This window comes from Atractosteus spatula, chromosome 3 (assembly GCF_055471065.1).
Source record: "Atractosteus spatula isolate fAtrSpa1 chromosome 3, fAtrSpa1.hap1, whole genome shotgun sequence".
In the NCBI taxonomy this organism is placed as follows: Eukaryota; Metazoa; Chordata; class Actinopteri; order Semionotiformes; family Lepisosteidae; genus Atractosteus; species Atractosteus spatula.
The window spans coordinates 64891258-64906098 of record NC_142708.1 but is presented as its reverse complement, the minus strand read 5'-3'; the positions used below and the strand labels follow the sequence as shown (position 1 = coordinate 64906098).

At 46.9% G+C, this 14841-nt stretch overlaps 1 protein-coding gene across 1 annotated transcript; it reads right to left on the bottom strand.

The window, feature by feature from the left end:
* Nucleotides 1-1532: 1532 nt before the first annotated feature.
* On the bottom strand, nt 1533-14042 carry LOC148838169 (uncharacterized). The gene is made up of 6 exons (XM_088911159.1): nt 13979-14042; nt 6301-7397; nt 5422-5832; nt 4183-4287; nt 3409-3570; nt 1533-1553 (listed from the first exon to the last, which is right to left on the bottom strand). The coding sequence occupies exons 1-6, from the start codon at nt 14040-14042 to the stop codon at nt 1533-1535; spliced, it is 1860 nt and encodes a 619-aa protein (XP_088767285.1).
* Between the last annotated feature and the right edge of the window lie 799 nt (nt 14043-14841).

Here is a 14841-nt window from a genome sequence, read left to right as displayed (position 1 = left end):
GCCTGCACTGAGGAGGAAGTGTGTGCTTGTTTGTTCTTCAGGGTGTGTGTGCTGGTGAGTTCGCCTGTGGGCAAGGGTGTTTGTGTGTAGGTGTGATGGCAAACTACACACGGATGAATAGCGATATTTTCCAATAGCACAACTCTCCTTCCTAATCATCCAGGCAGTATCTAGGGAATGCGTTTGTATTCCCACATAATCACAAACGGGAGAATGACAGAAACACTAATCCAGATATTCCAGATCTCACAGTAAAGACAGTATGTGTCCCTAAATCCCATGTAATGCAACCTATTTATAATGGAATGAAAATTGGAGACATTTCTATAGTAAAGTTTAGGTTATTTTTGTGAGGCCTCCACTCTGGAACACCCCCCCCCCCCAACTCAAACACTAAATAACAGAAAAAAGAGACATCAAAGAAAATGTCTGTATTATAACTGAATTGATTATCACTTAAACATGTAAAAACATTTTTTGATTAAAAAAAATCACAAAATATTGACTTTCTAAACCCAGCACAAATAATGACATCTTGTTTCACGTTTCACATGTATCATTGCAAGAACCTCTTGATCCTTTGTTATCCAGAACCTTTTGAAGAATGACGGAAAAAAGAAGGTAGCTAGTTAGGTCACTCAGGGGAAATGTACTGTACTTTAAAACAATACAGGACGGACAAAGTCTGGGATTTTCAGATGCTTTCCAGATCTGCAGTCCTTTCTCAGCTTGGTGCTAAAATCTCTTATAAATACTCTTCAATATCTTTCCAGTAAAACCACACGATTTACTGATGTGCAGGAGTAGTCATAGTACAGTACACTTGTGTTTCTTACGTGGCAGTTAGGTTCCTTCGTGTATACCCAAAATCGCGTACTATATAATCAGAACACCCCCCTTACAAGCAAGATCAATAGTAAATATTTTCATGTGTATGTAGTTTAAAGTAGTATAAAAACAGTAGACAAAGTAGATCGAATAACATTTAATAATAAAATGCGGGGAACACATCAGGTCTCTAACTGTACTTCATTCTCGCCATACATACTGTACACGCCAAACTGGTCACCGTCATCTTAACTTGTCTAGTCTCGATTTTTAACTCAAAATCAGGCGGTTTTCTTGACTTAATTTTCCCCTTCGTACTTGTTTCTTTCCCTTTCGGGTATTTTTTTCGGTTTACGAGCCGTATTGAGTGCGATGCTGCATGATAAAGAAAGCACTGGCGTGCTATAGGCTCTGTAACTAGTTCCCAAATCGTAGCTCGGGTGCTTGCCGTGCCTGATGCAACATTGTGAAATTGCCCGCAATATAGATAGATAATACTTTATCAATCCCGTAGTGAAATTGATGTATCAATATTTTTCAATAATTTCAATAATATCAATAATCAATATTTGATTTCATTCTTTCTTCGCTGACGGCGTACACACGAATTTGCGTACAAATATTTCGTGTAAAACGCGAGTCTACTGTATTATCTTAGAATGATCAATGCCATCGTTCTGGAGCAGTGGTTCTCAACCCATTCCTCAACTGGGCCGCAACCGTGGCTAAAAGCAAGATTCGCGGGCCGCATACCTGTATATTAATCACTACTAGGTCTACCTTATCTGCGTGCATAATGGCTGTTAACAATATGTATGTATATAGAGAGAGGCTGGAAAAGTTATGGTGTAGTACACAAGGTTTCTTGAGAAACAGGACGTTTTGGATGGAAGTCCACTTTTGGTATTGATAATATATATGTATATTCGTAACACTCTTAACTCTGACAGTATAGTACTCACATTAATGGGATACTTGATGTTGTCTGGAGGAGACCAAATCCACATAGACGGGCTCTAATTGTGTGACTGCACAAAGTTGAGATTCCAGGTGAAGGCAGGGAAGCACGAATTGATGCGGTATATATCCGTAGATTGGCCTGCAGCTAAACTCAGAGCCGAAGCACCGGCTACTTTAGCCTTTAGCTGCGCTGTCAAGTGCTGACATTTCTGCAATTCGTCGCCTGTGTCATTACTTAGCTGTAAACGTTTTATTCTGCGAATTATTTACTTAACTTAATTCTTTACTAGTTCACCATCACTGAATGGTTTGCTATGTTTAGCGAGTAGCCATGACATTTTGAACGTGGCTACCGTCACCGCCTGGGGCGCCTTTAAAGTAGTTCGCATGATTTTCTGCTCGGCTTTGTTTTTTCGAGATTACTTATCTTGAGAGACCTGTCAATTGAATCAGGTGGGTACTGCTTGTCAAAATTCTTGGGAGTAGTATCAAAAATGTATTTTTACATTGTACGTTTTGCAAGCGCCAAGAATTTTACTACAAAGCAAACAGAAAAAGGCTGCCCATCTCTATCAATCACAGCAAATTTGCTCATCCATTCTTCCAGTACTTTACACTGTGGAAGCCCGTTTCCGCCAGGCAGCAAAAAAAAACGCGCTATGGTATCTCGCAATTGCGACTTAAAATCTCAGAATTACGACTTTATATCTCAGAATTACGACCTGTATGTCGGGCGTTCCGTTACACTATATTCATAAATCGTACAGAATCATAGGATCTATAGGTCTGAAGACTTGTCTTGTCCAGTGCCCTGATAAAAATCAAATTAATGACACTAATTTTTATGGAATCCCATCTCCGCCAGGGAGGAACCCATAGTACCCGGATGGAATAGTGGACGGTGGCCTTTTAAAAAAAGTTTATTTAAACACCAGAAATACAAAAAAAGGGAGACAGAATATGTTCACATCCAGAGGAATTCAAAATGATAAAAGCTGAAACTTGGACTTTTGACATAATGTATTTCCATTGTATGTCTTGCCTTTTGATTCTTTAAATTTCGAATAGGATTTAATTAAAAAAAGGAATTGTACTTTAAAAGCATTAATAGAAGGAGCAGTATTAGACCATTTACTTTTGTGGATGAAGTATTTCGCCAAAATAGCAGATTAATAATAAGAACATATCCATTATCCAAATCAGATCTAAATATAAAAAAATATAAAATAATGTAGCGCTTGCAGATTCTTTTCAGAACAAGGACGAGTGGAGACACAATTAACAAACAAGCATTAGCTTTATTCGTTTTCAACCACACAAAACCAAACACAGGATCTACACACACATGAGGAGACTGACGGAACACGTACACATATTTAGGGTGGTAATTACCTAACAACACACTACACTTTTACAGGACTACACAGGGCACTAGAATTACTAGGACATTATTTACACAGGTAGGGTCAGCCGCTGGTCATCGTGCTGACCCTCAGACTCTCCCTGGCTACCACTCCCAGCATGCCCAGCGGTACTACGAGCGCCTAGGGGCGCTTCCTCCTCACCACCAGGCGAGGGCGTTACACTGCCCCCACCTGAAGCGTCTGGCATCTCGCCGACGTCGAACACCCCCCTCAGGCTGTACTCGTATTCGGCCAACTGCTGCGGAACCCTGCGTGAGCGGCCGCTGCGCCGCGGTGACGGCTGGCGACCCACGGACGCCCCACTATCGGCCGGCTCCAGCCCCGGCTGCTCCTCTAGAGCCTCCCCACACGGCTCCTCCTCCCGGGCCCGGTAGGGGGCCAGGCGGTCTCGGTGCAGGACCACCACTCTCCCCCGTGTTCGCAACCGGACACGGTAGCAGACCTCGCCCACCACCCCGAGTACCTCAGCGGGCCCCTCCCACGACGGCGCCAGCTTAGGGCTGAGGCCTTTGCGGCGGCGCGGGTTGTATAAAACGTCCACCCCCACCCGCTCCATAGGAGCCCCCACCTGGTGTTGTTGGAGGGGGGCCCGGGAGCGCTTGGGGGGACCCTTCTGCGCCACGCACACCGCACACGTTCGGCAGTACCGCTCCACGTCCCGGTGGCAAAGACCCCAATAAAAATGGCCTCGGAGACGCTGCAGGGTTTTTTTACCGCCGAAGTGCCCCACGAGAGACCGAGGCACCACCAGCTGCCACCGTACCTCGCCACTGGAGGGTACCCGCCACCCCCGGCGCAGCACCCCGTCCTTTACCTCCAAGGCCTCCCACAGGGCGCAGAGGGCCTTGACGGACTTTGGGTGCGGGGCGAGCTCCTCTCGCGTAGGCCGCACTCCTGCTGCCCTCCAGCGGAGCACCGGCTCCACGTCAGGATCAGCTGCCTGACGCTGCGCCAGGTCTGGCAGGCTCACCCCCAGCGGCCCCTCCCGGGCCGTGGCCGCGGTGCTCACCCCCGCCACGGTGCGGACAGCCTCCTCACGCTGCTCCCGCCGGGCGCAGTGGTGGCAGTCCGCGGCCTCGCAGGGGCGCCGCGAGAGAGCATCAGCATTGAGATGGCGAGACCCCGCACAGTGCACGACAGTGAAGTCGTACTCCTGCAGGATCTCTATCCATCGCGCCATCTGCCCCTCCGGCTCCTTAAAGTGGAGCAGCCAGGTGAGGGACGCATGGTCGGTCCTCAGCCGGAACCGGGTCCCGAACAGGTACGGCCTGAAGTGGTGGACCGCCGCCATCACCGCCAGCAGCTCGCGACGGGTCACGCAGTAGTTCCGCTCAGGCCTAGTCAAAGCCTGACTATAGTATGCCACTACGCGCTCCCCATCCGGCCCCTCCTGCGCCAATACCGCGCCCACCCCCGAGTCACTCGCGTCGGTATCGAGAACATACGGCAACCGCGGGTCGGGGTAGGCCAGCACGGGGGCCCCCACCAGAGCTTCACGCAACCGGCCGAAGGCAGTCTCACAGCCCGAGTCCCAGTCAAAACGGCGGCCCTTGTCGGTGAGGCGGTGCAGCGGGGCAGCGATGCTGGCAAAGTCCCGGACGAACCTCCGGTAGTACGAGGCCAACCCCAGAAAGCTGCGCAGCTCCGCGACGGTGCGTGGAGTCGGCCAGCCCCTCACTGCGGCGACCTTACCTGGGTCCGTAGCCACCCCTCGCGGTCCAACAACATGTCCCAGGAAGGTCACCTCCCGCCGCAGGAGCTCGCACTTGCGGGGGTTGAGCCTCAGGCCAGCACGGCGGATGCAGGCCAGCACCGCCTGGAGGTTTGTCAAGGCCTGGTCGAAGCCCCGGGCATGAACCAGCAGATCGTCCAGGTACAGCACACACTGGTTCCGCGGGACAGATGCCAGCACCCTCTCCATCAGCCTCTCGAACGTCGCCGGGGCATTGCACAGGCCAAAAGGCATGACAGTAAACTGCCAGAGGCCCTGGCCGATAGAAAAGGCCGTCTTCGGGCGAGCATCGGGAGCAAGCGGTACCTGCCAGTAGCCGCAGCGGAGGTCCAGGGAGCTGAACCAGGTCGACCCGGTGATGTAGTCTAGGGCGTCATCTATCCTCGGCAGGGGGTAGGAATCTTTCCGGGTGACCTCGTTCAGCTTGCGGTAGTTGACGCAGAACCTCCACGAGCCGTCTTTTTTTTTGACCAGTACAGCTGGCGCCGACCACGGGCTCGCGGAGGGCTCAATCACCCCCGCTGCGGCCATCTCCCGGATCTTTTCCTCAGCGGCGGTCCGCTTGGCGTGAATCATGCGTCCCGGTGGGATGCGGATGGGCTGTGCGTCACCGGTGTTGATCTCGTGTTGGACCAGGGCAGTGCGGGTGCAGTCCTCATCTCTCGCCGCAAAGAGATCCTCGTTCTGGGCGAGTAGCTCCTGGAGCCGCTGCCGCTGGTCCTGATCGAGGCCCTCGCAGCTCCGCTGGTAGAGATCCTCAACGGCGCGCCTCGCTTCCACGCAATGCTCGGCCCCCGCCGCCGCCGCCTTGTCTGGCTCCCCGGCTGACTCGGGAGCAGGATCCGGCACGCTCGCTCCCCGGCTCACAGGCCTGGTCTGCCCCGGCGACTGCCGCCGCCGCCGCCGCCGCCGCCACTGCCTCTTTTTCTCCCGGCTCCGGCAAGCCCGCGTCCCTCTGCCTTCGCCGGGCCTGCCCTCCACCAGGTGAAGTCGCTCCCCCTGCCACACCAACTCCTGCCGGCTCAAGTCCAAACTGGCCCCCACTCGCTGCAGTACGTCCAGCCCCAGAATGCAGTCCTCCTGGATGGGTGCGAGGTAGCAGGGGTGGCGCACCGTCGCTGCACCTAGACGGAAGGCAAGCACCTGTTTCCCCCGGACTGCAGCGAGCTGTCCCGTCACGGTCCTTAGCCACAGGCTGGAGGCCTCCCATCCTGGGGGGTTGGTGCCCTCGGTGTCGGGGAGGACGCCCGGCCGGAGTAGGGTTACCGATGAACCGGTGTCGAGTAGAGCCAGGCAGGGTTGGTCCTCGATTTTGCAGTGGAGGTACAGGCCCCGGCTACAGCCGACTCGCCCCACGGTGGCGTGAGGGGCGCCGGTCTTAACAGCGCTCTCCGGAGCAGGGGTTGAGGTGTTCGAGGGGCGGCCTTCCCCACGCTGAGCCGCCCCGTTCCCGTTTCCCGACGCCGATCGAGGAGTGCGAGGTTCGGGTGCCCGGCAGAACCGGGCTCGGTGTCCCCTCTTCCCGCAGCGGTTGCAAATCAGAGTGCGGGGCTGTTCCGCGGGGGTCGCTGCCCGGGCTGGCTCCTCTTCCCCCTCGCTGGATCCCTCCGTCGCCGTCTCGCTCAGCCGGCAGGGCGCACTGCGTCTGCTGGCGCTTCCAGTCACCCCGAACACGGTCTCAGCCCGTGTAGCAAGGGCCAAGGCCTGCTCCAGCGATGTTGGCGCGGCCAGCTGCACGTGGCGCCGCAGCTCCTCGGGTGAGAGGGCCTTGAGAAAAGCCTGGAGAGCCATCTCCCGCTGTGCCTCCCGGGGGAAAGTTGGGTAACCTCGGCGGGCGAGGAACGCGACATCAGCGGCAACCGGGCCCAGTCGCTCTCCTGGTTGGCGCCGCCGCAGGGCCAGCCTCTCCCGCATCAAGTCCGGCGCCTCCTCCACACCGAAGCGCAGCTGGAGAGCCGCTGCCAGCGCCGTGTATTCGCCTCTGTCCTCCTCCGGGACGTCCAGGAGCGCCTGGCAGGCCGCTCCTTCCAGCGCCGCCGCCAGGTGGCCGACCATCTCCGCCCGGCTCCAGCCATTCGTCCGGGCCGCGAGTTGGAACTGCGCCTCGTAGATTTCCCACGGCGCTTCCCCATTGTAGCGACCTGGTCTCACCCGCGCCGATGAGTGTGGGAATCGCTGATCGGCTCCGGCAGGGAGAGTATCCTCTATCTGGGGTGCTCGCTGACCAGGAGTAGCGGCCGGTCGCCCCAATTCTACTGGCGGGACCACTATTGAATAGCCCTGGTAAGGGCTGTGGTCACCTGTCGCACCCAGGAGTTGCTCAGGCTCCCTATGTGTGCTGCCGATGGGTTCTGTTTCTTCCAGCGTCAGCCGGCGCTTAATAGAATCGGGTACTGTCTGCCACGAGTTGTCCATTCTGCCTGCTTCTGACACCAATGTAGCGCTTGCAGATTCTTTTCAGAACAAGGACGAGTGGAGACACAATTAACAAACAAGAATTAGCTTTATTCGTTTTCAACCACACAAAACCGAACACAGGATCTACACACACATGAGGAGACTGACGGAACACGTACACATATTTAGGGTGGTAATTACCTAACAACACACTACACTTTTACAGGACTACACAGGGCAATAGAATTACTAGGACATTATTTACACAGGTAGGGTCAGCCGCTGGTCATCGTGCTGACCCTCAGACTCTCCCTGGCTACCACTCCCAGCATGCCCAGCGGTACTACGAGCGCCTAGGGGCGCTTCACCTCACCACCAGGCGAGGGCGTTACACTATCAAGATCTTTAAATTTAACATTTACCTTTAAATGTTTAACAATAACATAATGCAAATCTATCCAAAACAATTTTGGTACAATACCTTTTTTACTTAAAAAAGAAGGTCTTCTTTAGCTCAGCTGGCAATGCCTGGCTTCGAGCCCACGCAGTGAGGCACGAACTAGGGTGGGAGCGGCGAGGGCACAAGCCCTAGAACCCGAATCCGTTACAGTAACAAAAGGACAGACAATGGAATGTGGGCTATTTCGAAGTCGCAAATGTGAGAAGAAAAGTAGCAATTGCAGGATTTTAAGTCGCAATTGCGAGATTATAAATCGTATTTCAGTTTTTAAATCGCAGTTCTGTGATTTTAAGTCGCAATTGCGAGATATTAAGTCGCAATTGCGAGATACCATAGCGCGGTTTTTTTTTACTCCCTGGCGGAAAAGGGCTTCCATACTTTCCTACCCTCATCACTGATGTTCCGGCTCTTCTGTTTGCACGTTTCATTGTATTTGTTTCGTTGGCATTTTCTTCCTCTGGCCCGTGTCGTTTTTAACCCCTTACAACAAACTTATCAATTTTTCTTTTTTTATACGAACTAGCGGGCTACTAGGCTAGGCAACTCTACTGTGAGCGGGCTGCTTTGCACTCAGACCTACAGTATGACAGGCGCGACGGTGGAGGCAATATTATTAATTCCTTACCACCCTAACACACTTCCTATCCCCAGGACCATTAACCTTTCCTTACCACCCTAACACACTTCCTATCCCCAGGACCATTAACCACAACTTTTCCATCCTACAGGATGATCCCTCCATTGGGGCCCTCTTTTCTGATCGCCATATCATCTCATATCGCCGACCACCTAATCTGCGTAACCTCCTTGTTCACAGCTCCCTTGACCGCCCTAAACAACCATCCACACCTGGCACTTTTCCTTGCAACAGAACTCGCTGTATCACCTGCAAGTACACAGCCACCACCACACTCATTCAAGGCCCCTCAGGACAATTCCGGATCACCCAGACAGCATCTTGTACCTCCAGCAACCTTATTTACTGTATCTCTTGCAGTAAATGCCCAGCCATCTACATTGGAGAAACAGGAAGGAGACTCGGAGACCGCTTCAGAGAACACGTCAGGGCTGTGAAGATTAAAGATCTCTCCAAGCCCATTGTTTCTCATTTCACTTCTGACGGCCACGACCACTCTAATCTCTCCGTCTGTGTTCTCAAAGACGGTTTTCCGAACTCATACATCAGAAAGACCACCGAAACTAAAATTATTCTGCAGCTAGGATCACACATTCTCCCTTCCCTTAACGACAGACTAATGTTCTTTTAAATTTTCTCCATTCATTGGAAGTTTCATTTCACACCTCTTTGCACCCATTCTGACTTCACACCTCTTGATTGGCCTCTCTTTCTGTCCCCTACTCCCGCCTCTCACTCCTCCTCCCTCCCAACCTTTGTTCTCCCGCTACTTTACCTTTGCCTACTGCCCTGTCTCTCTCACACCTGAAGAAGGCACCACGGCCGAAACGTTGTGTTCTCTTTCTTCTTTTTTTCAGCATGGAATAAACCTATTACTTGTTCCTTTGCAGCCTACGCATGCTGACGCAGCTACCCACCTGCAATATTATTAATGTGTATTCTAGTGACGCGCGTTATAGCCTGCGTTCAGCACCTTATATTAAATTAAAGATTAATGAAAATGAATCTGGTCACCAGCGAATCTATTTAGAAACGGTTTTACGTGACTAGAATACACTCCTAGTGGGGCTGCGAGTTCTACCTTTTTTATCGAAGGAATCGACTACAATCAAATGTAATTTATTAAAAAAGATCAGACGTTGCGGGCCGCAGGTTGAGAACCACTGTGTAGAGAAAAAACAAATATATAAAAAAACTATTTTCCATATTTAATTCATGGAACTACTACTCACAACGAATATAAAACATATTTGGCACAGTAGTTTTTTCTATAAATGTCTCACTAAATGTTGTTCATACAAACAATATTCATGTGCTACAGATCCTTCTCACCTAAGAGGAATGGATATTATTCGTGGATTCATGAGAAATCAGTCAGCACTTTGGCACAACAGTCAGACTTTTTCTGTGATCCAGATGGAAGATATTTTAGGAGATACTGCAGACCCAAGCAGGATCAACTCCTTAGGGTCCAGGTGACTTCCCAGCTCTTAATTAAGGCACTCCTCAAAGAAGATGGAAGCCCAGGAGAGAGAGAGAATCCCACCAATCCAGCCCTCCAGGATTTCTCCCAAGAACAGCCTGATTTTCCGGACTCTCGGTCAGGACACCTTAATCCAGCAGCACAGATCCCAGACGAGGCAACTGCTCTCCTGCCAGAACCAGGTTCCTGTGGACTGCAGGGTGTCACTCTGCATTCACAGACACAGAGCAGTGACTCCACAGGGCTTTCTTCTTCCTTGTGCTTAAAGAGACGGAGCTGCTGCATACAAAAATCATTGAACTGCCTGCTTTCGAACAGTAGACCTGAATTCTTCTGAGAAATGCCTTCTGACTAAAAATGTGACGGAATTACTTCAAGATTTTTAAAGAATATGTCTCAAAGAAGTTTAAGTTGTGTTTGGACAAATGTATTCACAAGAGAGGACAGCTCTTTGAGTCAGTTGTGTAAGAATTCAAGACAGAGGCATTATTTAATTACTTGACAGGGGTAGGAGGAGGCAGTAACGAACTCTTTCCTGTAATCTCTAGAATGTCTCAGAGCTCTGAAATGTGCACAAGCTGAGGTCACAAAAAAGGGGGCCAGGCTCCAGACCAGAAGAGGACCTCAGTTAAGCCTGAGGGTATCATCAAGTACCCTGCTAATAAAATAACACCCCTGTCAGCAGAGAAACACAGGAAGCAAACACTTGTCTGTCTGTCCTTTGTTGTGGTGAACTCATTTTATAGAATTTTGTGGACACGTCTCTTCAATTGACCCCATTATTATTTTACAGAGTTTTTTGTTTTAATTTGTGTTGCATTGAATTTCACAAGATATTCTTAAAGGTTTTTGAGATGTGAACAAATGCCTTCAATCTGTACAATTACAGATTGCAATTGCAGTCCCAGTTTCCCGGACCAGTTATTAAATCTTGGTGACAAAATTAATCAACTGACTGTATTGTAAAAATGTTCAAATTCTGAAATAAGCACAATATTACGAACTTTGTGAAAAGCACTGTAAGGTCTTTTACTTTCATTGTGGTTTGGAATGCACTTATCAGTTGTGATTCTTTCTATCCCCAAAATATAAAAATAGCATTGCAGTTTCCCTTTAAGTACAAGTTTCAAGTAAAAAAAACAACTCCTGTTTAAAGATTTATGAAGATAACTTCATAACTATAACTAGGAGCTTGATACAATAGAAACAAATACAATAATACATTTAAACATTTCTAAGAAGTCCTCCATGCTACTATAACCCAGAGAGCGCTCATTATGACTGCCGGCAGTTTGCCCTTTTGCCAAGCCATTTTACAAGCCTGCAGGGAAATGTATTGTGCAATAAAATAAGTGGAGCCAGAAAGCACTAATGCTTGTACTGAAAAGGAAGTAGTCTGCTTACACATCCTTAACTGATATTCTGTTGTCTATATATCTCTTATTTACTCCTGCCTACAACATAATAGATGTGGGCTATTGATAGAGGGTTTCTCTAATTAATATGCACCTCTAATTTGGGAACTGTCCCCTACAGTGCAAGTGGGGGAGCTGGTATTGACTGCACTGCATACGATGACCTCATTGGAATGCTTTTTTCCCCTGTTGTTTGTCAAACAAGAACATTCCTGATGAAAAGCATCATCAGCAGGGATGAAGAAACAATAATTTTGCACTGTCTTTTCCAACTCGATATCCAGCTAGGAGAAGCAAATTTCAAATCACTGTTGTTACCAGAGACTGAAAAATAACAAAAAAAAAGTACGGATCAACAAAAGCCAGGCCAGCTGAAGTGCAGTGTTCAGTTGAAATAATACCAAAGACCAGGATGCATGCTGCTGAATTTGAAATGCAAATGTAGTCCAAATTGAGGAGAGTGCATACTCTGGGTAGAGTGAAAGAACTGTACACAGAGAAGACATAATCTGTCGGGGAGCCTATGTTTAGGATGTTCAGAATGTCCACATCATTATGAATATCCGTCCAACATGTAGAGTTAAATTAATTCTGCCTCGACAATTATATATGTCGCAATGTACATATACTGTATTATTGAGAAAATTATTGAGGTCCAGTTAAATAAGAAATCTTGATAACTACAAATAGAATATAGCTCATCTGACAGCTGTATCCCGGCTGAGTTCTTGTTCGTATTTTATCCTTTATTCAACCGGCAGCTCACTCAAGACATGAGATTAACTGACCACTGGACCTCAGTAATTAGGCCTTTATTGGCCTTCTTATAACCGAGTGGTGTGGACACCTGTGACTAAGAAAAGATGTTCTGCTATTGGTGCTGAATGGCCCTTTCACTCCTGTGCACTCGGTGATGACTGGAGCTGCCAGCTGAGTGAAGGACAAAAGAGCTCCAGCTGGGCTTGGTGGCCTGAATTAGGAAATGGGTCTGCAGCTGCCGAATGTCTTGACTACTGCTCACGAGGCTCCTGAAAAAAAAATCACCTTGTTTGTTTACAGGCATTAGAGGCACTACAATAAAACCGCCAAATACAATATTGAGAAAAAATTAGAGTGAACATAAGAATGCAATAGAATTAATTATTTCTAGTAACATCCTGGAAACTGATAATCAATTTCAAGAAACAACTAGTTGAAGTCAAAATTGCTGCCACCAGTTACTGGATTTAAAGGTGCACAAATGTATTCGCAGGATGTGATATCTACTGTTGGATCATTTTTTTTAATACAAATGTATGTTATGTCTTTTTGTCACACTTTTAATCAGGTTGTCTTCACCATTTATTATCATGCAGCTCCAATTGAGTTTTTAGGTATAAAATACATAAAAATACAGATCCAACCTCCGTGGGTTCACAAACATTGTTCTTGGCACTGTAACATGTCACCAGTGTTTGCACTGCAGGTTTTCTAATCAACTTCAAGTCTAACCAGTATTTCGAGTCACAAATTTCTGAAATGATCTAACAGAGCTCCTCTTTAACCTGGCAGTGTTTTATTTCCTAACAAAGGTGTTAATGCTAGGTGATGTTCCATTTTGTAGCTTATTAAAACACCATTTTCAATTGGCTATTTCAGCAACCAAACCAGCTAGACTTGCCTAAGGACCTGCTCTTGCTTGTAACTCACCTTAGATCCTTTGGGTTTTCATCCAGCTCGCTGTTATGTGTTGGTGCTCCCACCCATTTTCAAAAATAAAAAAAAGATCTAATGAAACAGACTCATTTATGAAAACAGACATCAACTCAATGGTAAATTTCAACGAGAAAAAGTTTATTAATTTTGAAAGACAAGCCACAAATTTTAAGAAAACAACACCAGTAAGCTAGCCTGAGCTCAAATCTGAAATATTCAGAAAAACAAACTACATGTGTCCTTAATATTTCCTATAGATTCTTTTATAACGACACACTAAAAGTTAATATATACCTTTATAAATATAAAAGTTCCCCAGTTGTTTTTGTTATTATTATTTTTTTGTAAAATACACAATACAAATCACCCTTGCACTTGTTAGCTCTTGCCAATTTTAGAGGATATGATATACCAAAATTTAACTTGAAACAACACACAAAAAAATCACAATGATATATATTTACAAAATACAACACATTATACAAAACAAAAAAAGAGAGAATCACAATGTACTCATTCAACATATTTAAATAATTAAAAATTAATTTGTCATCCAAAAAGAATAAAGGAAAATAACAACAATGAAAACCAAAAAAAAAATCAGAGATACATTTCCTCCATTTTTCTGTATATACACCACAGACTCAGCTACTGGGAGAGCACAGAGCCACACGGCCTGCGAGACTGTGGGCGGGTTGTGCTTGCATCAGAATGAGCTACAGCATGTCACCATTTACAAAGAGAACTGTCAGATGGCACTTCAAATATATCAGAAATCAACACACCGCTTTTACTGTACTGCAAAACCAAAAATGACAGCAATATTACAGTATTCTTCTTCCATTGGCAAAACTGTCATTAGAACATCCTGTGTACACAGTTTTAGTTAAGACACTAAAAAAAAACCCAAGGTTAACATTAAGTGCCAAGAATTGCAAGAGAATTACCATCCACCACATAATGGAACATACAGAATGTTATCGCATATGTCCTCCCATTGATGGAGACCATTTTTGCAGCAGATATACCCAGATGGGTGGCCAGCACTTCATCTCTTATAACCTAATAATAGTTCCAACAACAAATTGTGTTCTGCAATGTTGGTGTGTCGGTAAGTTAACAACTCTTTTTAAAAGAATCTGTGAATTACTTTATTTTTTTATACTATCCCTATTAACAGGTTTTATGATGACATTTACAAGGAACTTCCCAGATGCTGGAAGTCTAGAAGCAACTCAAAGTCAAACTTTAAATTTTACAAGTGAAAATAGTCTATGAAGTATTGCACATGGAGAGAACAAGAGATTATAAAGGAGATACGGGCCTACAGAGATACCAGCTTGCAAAGAATGATCCCTTATTAATCTATTTTAACACACCGATTGAAAGGTTTTAATACAATCATGTAAGTGGGCTGTGCCAGAGACTGGCTTCTAAGACTTGCCAGATGGAGTCACTGTAATTACTATTCAAAATAACTAAAGGATGGACAAGAGACTTTGTATTTGGAATGCATTACACTCAATTATTCTTAATGTATCTAAGAGCTTCATTTGTCTACTGGGTGCTCCACACAGGCATCTCACCTTTGATGTGAGCATCTTTATTTCATAAAAACAAAACAAAAATCATAAGGCTATAAACAAGAGCATGCCACTTGGCCATTCTAGCTTGTTTGGTTGTTAGTGACTAATTTCTGTTTGATTGTTGGTTTTGTAGTTTTATAACACAGGTTACTTTGTGCTTTAAGAATTGTACCTAGTTGAGGTAAAGAAGTGATCAGTCATTCATTTTATCGATGATCTTTTAA

What these genes read in the sequence shown, in the direction of transcription:
- LOC148838169 (XM_088911159.1), bottom strand. Translation starts at nt 14,042, where the DNA reads ATGGTCTCCATCAATGGGAGGACATATGCGATAACATTCTGTATGTTC. An exon ending in GTTCCATTATGTGGTGGATG is followed by an intron (nt 7,398 to 13,978) that starts GTAATTCTCTTG and finishes TGTTCTGAAAAG; the next exon opens with AATCTGCAAGCGCTACATTG. An exon ending in GCCTGAGGGGGGTGTTCGAC is followed by an intron (nt 1,554 to 3,408) that starts GTCGGCGAGATG and finishes TCTTGCTTTTAG; the next exon opens with CCACGGTTGCGGCCCAGTTG.